We start from the raw sequence: 5,185 nt of genomic DNA on the forward strand, positions 1-5,185 counted from the left end.
CCCTGAGGACACAGCTAAGCTCATGAGCACATGGGCGTCCTGCTATCTGCTTCCCCTTCATCCCGCCCCCTCCTTTGGTGACAGTCCCCGCAACAAGAGAGGCAGTGACAGAGGGGACAGCGAGGGCCCGCTGAGTGTCGTGTCCATCCCGCCTGGTACACCTCTGAGGGGGGTGTGTGTCTGTCAGTCGGCCAGCCCCAGGCTGAGAACCCAGGAGCTGAGGGGTCGTGTCAAGGGAGACTCAGGGATTCTGCGAGAAGTTCCTGGGCCCAGGAACTGCAAACCATGTCCCTATCCTACCCCGGCACCTGCCCAGGGGCCTGGGAGCCCGTGTTCCAGAACTCGAGGGCACTGGGGGCCACAGGGATGGGGGCACATCTGCACCTGAAAGACCTCAGCCCTCTGCTGCTTTCTCGGTGGGAAGACACTTCACCTCTGGGCAGGCCGCCTTCTGTCACCCACAGAGCTGACTCCAGGCCACTCATCCTCTTTGGTTCGGTCCCTCCTTGTCTCTCTGACCCTCACCTACTGCTGCGTCCTGGGACCTCCTTCCACTCACACTCCTTGCAGCTGTGCCCTTGATTCAGCATCCAAGTCTGGGGCACTCCATAAGTCTCTGATCCCCGAGGGGATCGTGTGGCTGGGCTTCCTCCATGGTTGGTCCTTCCCAACCCACCCTGCCTGGGTCTTGCTCTCTCTCCTGGACAGGAGGCAATGTTATCAGCTCGGGATGGAGGAGGCAGGATCACGAGAGGGGAGGGACAGGGTATCAGACCGGAGAGGCGGACAGGGGAGGAGTATGTCCTGGAGCAGATAGACTGGATGCATGCCCAGGGAGGCTGGGTGGGAGCCGGAGACGGGAAGGGTGAAGCCTGGGTGCCTGGGGGTAGCAGCCATGATGGGCCGACTGCGGAGTTGCTGCTTCTCCCCTGACAGACGGGCCTGCTCAGTCCTGTTCTGGGAGACCCTCCCAGGGTCTCCACAGCATCAGCAGCCATTCTCAGCTGAGTGTCCCAGGGGCCCTGGGTTTAGAGGAAATGCTCCTGCTGCTCCAAAGGTCCAGAGACCCTAGGCAGCTGCATGTTTCTAAGAGGCTTCAGGAGACACTGCAGCTTGTGGTGGGTGGGCCCATCTGAGTGGAGGCTGGAGCCCCTCCTATATTTCCCACTCCTGTAGCTTCCCAGATCAGTGGATGTGTGTGAGCAAGCCCCTGGGCATGTGCTGAGGGGCCCAAGACCCTGTCTGGTCCACCCTGCACTGAGGGTTGCCTGTCTGGCCATGCCAATGTCCCTCTAAGGATCACACTCATCCCATGAGACCGAGACACAGCTCAGACACACCAGTGCTCCTAGGCTGTGCCACCGGCAGCTGGCTCATGTGTCTGAGGGGGAGACACGCATCCCCTGGGCTCAGCCAGCTGCCCTGTTTGGGGGACGGCCCCAACTGCCCAGCCCCCACCCTCTGGAACCAGGATGCACAAGGCTGCTTGCAATGCTGACGTTTAATGACCAGTTCTACGGGGTGACATGGACAGGGAGGCAAGTCCGCATGGCCCGGGTGCGACACCCAGACAGCTGCTCATCCAGAGAACAGAACCAGAGCCGCTTGGACACTGAAGGGACACGACAGGGTGGCAGGGATGCCCCCCAGGCTGGGGTGTGAGCTCACTCGGCGGAGCCCTCCAAGCAGGTGTTGTTCAGGAGTCGAAACTCTGTCCTCCAGGGTTCACTGTCGACAGTGAAGAAGCAGGTGACGGTCTGTGGGAACAAGCACAGGGACAGAGTAGGGGAGAAGGGACTTGCGAAGCTGCTGTCTCCAGCTCTAAAGCTGGCATCTAGCAAACCCTACCTTCTTGGGTGGGCAGGTCACTCTGCCCTGCCAGGCCTGTGATCTCCAGAGACTCCTCCCGCTGACACCAGGATGCCCCGAGTGTCCCAGCAGGGCCTCTGACCTGTCCCCGTCTTATCCAGGGGCGGGGCTCACCCCCTTGTCACCTGGATCAGGAGCAGCAGGGTAGGGCCTGGGAGGGAGGGCAGGGGGGCTCAGCTTCTATCCATCCAGCTCTGGGCAGGGGCAGGAGGACCACTCGGCCAGGGAGATGCTGCCCCTCCCTCACACACTCCTTCTCCTGAAGGTGGGCGGGGCAGTGGGTAATGACAAGGGAGGGGACATCTCGCCTTCCACCCAGGGGCCTGGACCATGTGGTCAGGAACAGTCTAACCCTAGGGGGACCTGGGATGCAGCAGCAGAAATGGGACCAGTGAGCAGACAGGCCAGGGGCGTACGAGTGACCAGTGACCCCTGGGCTGGCCTCCATCCTGCAGACCACCCCTCGGTGTCCTTTGGAATGGTGTCGTCATCACTCCCCACAACGCCTGCCCTGATGCAGTGTCCATGGCCCTGTAACCTGAGGGTGGCTGGTGTGTGTCTTACATTGTTCACGTCTGGAGTTGCTTGAAAAGGACAGTTGTCGATGTCTTCGTCAAATTTCCCGCACCTGGTTCGGGCGAACTGCAGCTCCGTGGAGAACACCAGGCCATCTTTTTCTTTCTGTTCAGACAGTGAAGTGGATGCTTTCTCCTCCCATACACACATATCCACACACACAGGCACACACACCCCTGCATACACAGGCACACACACATCCACACTCACATATCCACACACAGATACATACATATCCACACACACAGACACACATCCACACACTCACACACACATCCACATCCACACACACAGACACACCCATACACATCCACACACATAGACACACATCCACACACTCACACACACACACACAGGCACATATCCACACACACAGACCCGAGGATGCAGCACACAGGCGCACTCACAGGACTGGGACAGTGACTTCAAGAACCACCCTCCTTCTCACAAAGTGCACTGTTTTCTTCTCCACTGCTGACTGCAGGCCTCACAGCGCCCCCCCCCACCACTCTAGCCCGGCCTTTATTCCCAACACCCAGAGTCAGTCTTGCACTCCAGGCCAGAGACTGCAGGCAGGGACCCAGCTCGGGGGAGCAGGGCAGCAGGGCCAGGCGGGACCCGCTCCTGTCCCTGGAGGGAAGCTGCAGCCGTGTGGAGAGCCCTCTGCCTTCGTTCTGTTATTCAGTCCAGAGGTGCAGAGGGGTGTCACCACAGTGTGTCCCCCAGCCTCAGGCACTCACACAGAGCACAGGCGCACACCCACACACGGCTGCACACAGGACGGGAGCTTCTGCAGGGTGCTCTCAGCCTTTCTGTCTGCGGCACACGTGAAAATCCCACCCCTGGTCGTGTTCTGCAGATTCCATTGCCATGAGAACATTTGGGATTCAGAACGTGGTCTGGGAAGGGTGTAAATTATGCTCGATCCACGGAGGAGAAGGAGCCGGAGCACACGGGGTCAGAGAGGCCGTGAACGCCCGGAGGCTCCTCAAGACGAGCGGCCTCCAGCTGCTTCCCCTTCTCTCTCTCTCTCTCTCTGTGTTTCCTAAATGGGCCTAGTTTAATGTTATTTCCATGAAGGCGATTCTAAACCTCTAATCCAGGGTCTTCTGTCTGGCTCTTTTTTTTTTAATAAATAGTTTCATCCCCTCATAGTTCATATTTTGCTTATTCTTCATAAAACAAGGTGAAAAATGACAAAACTGAAAACACACCTCCCAGAGTTTAAAAAAATTCCCATTTTTTTCCAATAAAAACTGAAACTAACCCAATAGGCTGTATTTCCCTCTATTTTATGGTTGTCAAATGAAGATCGAGATCCCTTGATGACACTCCCTCCCGACCCTAGTAACAGCCAGTGAGGCCAGCAGTGGGGAAAATATGGTACCTACCAACTCCCGCCACGACCGCAGTACACGCACCACTTTGTAGGCATTGCTGTCCTGGCTCCTCAGGTTGTACATGTGTAAGGCATACTCCACAACGGCAGGAAAGTAAAGCTCCAAGATATTTCTGTCTTCACTATTCTCGTTCCCTTGGGGACGCCAGCCATGAGTCACCAGGAGCTGTGGACCTAAGAGAAGCAGGAGCAGGGTCCAGGGCTGAGCCCACCTGCACCTCCGCGGCCAGCCCATCATGGCTGCTACCCCCAGGCACCCAGGCTTCACCCTTCCCGTCTCTGGCTCCCACCCGGCCTCCCTGAGCATGCGTCCAGTCTATCTGCTCCAGGACATACTCCTCCCCTAGTTCACCCCTCTGATATGACAGCCTGTTCCTCCCCTCTCGTGATCCTGCCTCCTCCATCCCGAGCTGATAACATTGCCTCCTGTCCAGGAGAGAGAGCGAGACCCAGGCAGGGTGGGTTGGGAAGGACCAACCATGGAGGAAGCCCAGCCACACGACCCCCTCGGCATCTCAGGGGGATCAGAGACTTATGGAGTGCCCCAGACTTGGATGCTGAATCAAGGGCACAGCTGCAAGGAGTGTGAGTGGAAGGAGGTCCCAGGACGCAGCAGTAGGTGAGGGTCAGAGAGACAAGGAGGGACCGAACCAAAGAGGATGAGTGGCCCGGAGTCAGCTCTGTGGGTGACAGAAGGCGGCCTGCCCAGAGGTGAAGTGTCTTCCCACCGAGAAAGCAGCAGAGGGCTGAGGTCTTTCAGGTGCAGATGTGCCCCCATCCCTGTGGCCCCCAGTGCCCTCGAGTTCTGGAACACGGGCTCCCAGGTCCCTGGGCGGGTGCCAGGGTGGGGTGGGGGCAGGATTTGCAGTTCCTGGGCCCAGGAACTTCCCGCAGAATCCCTGAGTCTCCCTTGACACGACCCCTCAGCTCCTGGGTTCTCAGCCTGGGGACTGGCTGGCTGATGGATACTCCACCACCTCAGAGGTGTCCCAGGCGGGGTGGACACGACACACAGCGGGCCCTCGCTGTCCCCTTTGTCACTGTCCCCTTTGTCTGGGGCTATCACCAGAGGAGGGGGCGGGGTGAAGGGGAAGCAGAGAGCAGGATGCCCATGTGCTCAGGATCTGAGCTGTGTCCTGGGGGATGGTGCCCCCTGGGGGCCTCGTGGCCACAGCTCAGGGACACACAGCTCCCTGTGAGCAGGGAGGGGCCGTTTCACAGAAGAGACCCTCATTGCATCCCACTGGGGCACAAAGCAGCCCTGGGACCACGACTCAGCACACTCTTTCCAGACAAGACTTCGGCCCTGTGCCTCTGCAACAGACATTTAGGCTCCGTCCA

The 5,185-nt window shown here is 58.8% G+C and overlaps 1 protein-coding gene across 2 annotated transcripts; it reads right to left on the bottom strand.

Annotated features, from left to right (window-relative positions):
- Positions 1-1,492: 1,492 nt before the first annotated feature.
- Positions 1,493-4,158, bottom strand: LOC129555430 (cystatin-9-like). 2 transcript variants are annotated; one of them, XM_055424848.1, is made up of 3 exons: positions 3,867-4,158; positions 2,434-2,550; positions 1,493-1,757 (listed from the first exon to the last, which is right to left on the bottom strand). In XM_055424848.1, the coding sequence occupies exons 1-3, from the start codon at positions 4,149-4,151 to the stop codon at positions 1,665-1,667; spliced, it is 495 nt and encodes a 164-aa protein (XP_055280823.1). In that variant the 5' UTR covers positions 4,152-4,158; the 3' UTR covers positions 1,493-1,664. The 2 variants fall into 2 exon arrangements, with proteins under 2 accessions (XP_055280823.1, XP_055280814.1); XM_055424839.1 differs by having other exon boundaries at positions 3,837-4,158.
- Between the last annotated feature and the right edge of the window lie 1,027 nt (positions 4,159-5,185).

Source organism: Moschus berezovskii, chromosome 15 (assembly GCF_049115385.1).
Source record: "Moschus berezovskii isolate FMDL1 chromosome 15, NW_MosBer_1.0, whole genome shotgun sequence".
NCBI classification, from domain to species: Eukaryota; Metazoa; Chordata; class Mammalia; order Artiodactyla; family Moschidae; genus Moschus; species Moschus berezovskii.

What these genes read in the sequence shown, in the direction of transcription:
- LOC129555430 (XM_055424839.1), bottom strand. Translation starts at nt 4,151, where the DNA reads ATGCTCAGGGAGGCCGGGTGGGAGCCAGAGACGGGAAGGGTGAAGCCT. An exon ending in TGCGGTCGTGGCGGGAGTTG is followed by an intron (nt 2,551 to 3,836) that starts GTAGGTACCATA and finishes CTGTCTGAACAG; the next exon opens with AAAGAAAAAGATGGCCTGGT. An exon ending in CAACTCCAGACGTGAACAAT is followed by an intron (nt 1,758 to 2,433) that starts GTAAGACACACA and finishes TTGTTCCCACAG; the next exon opens with ACCGTCACCTGCTTCTTCAC.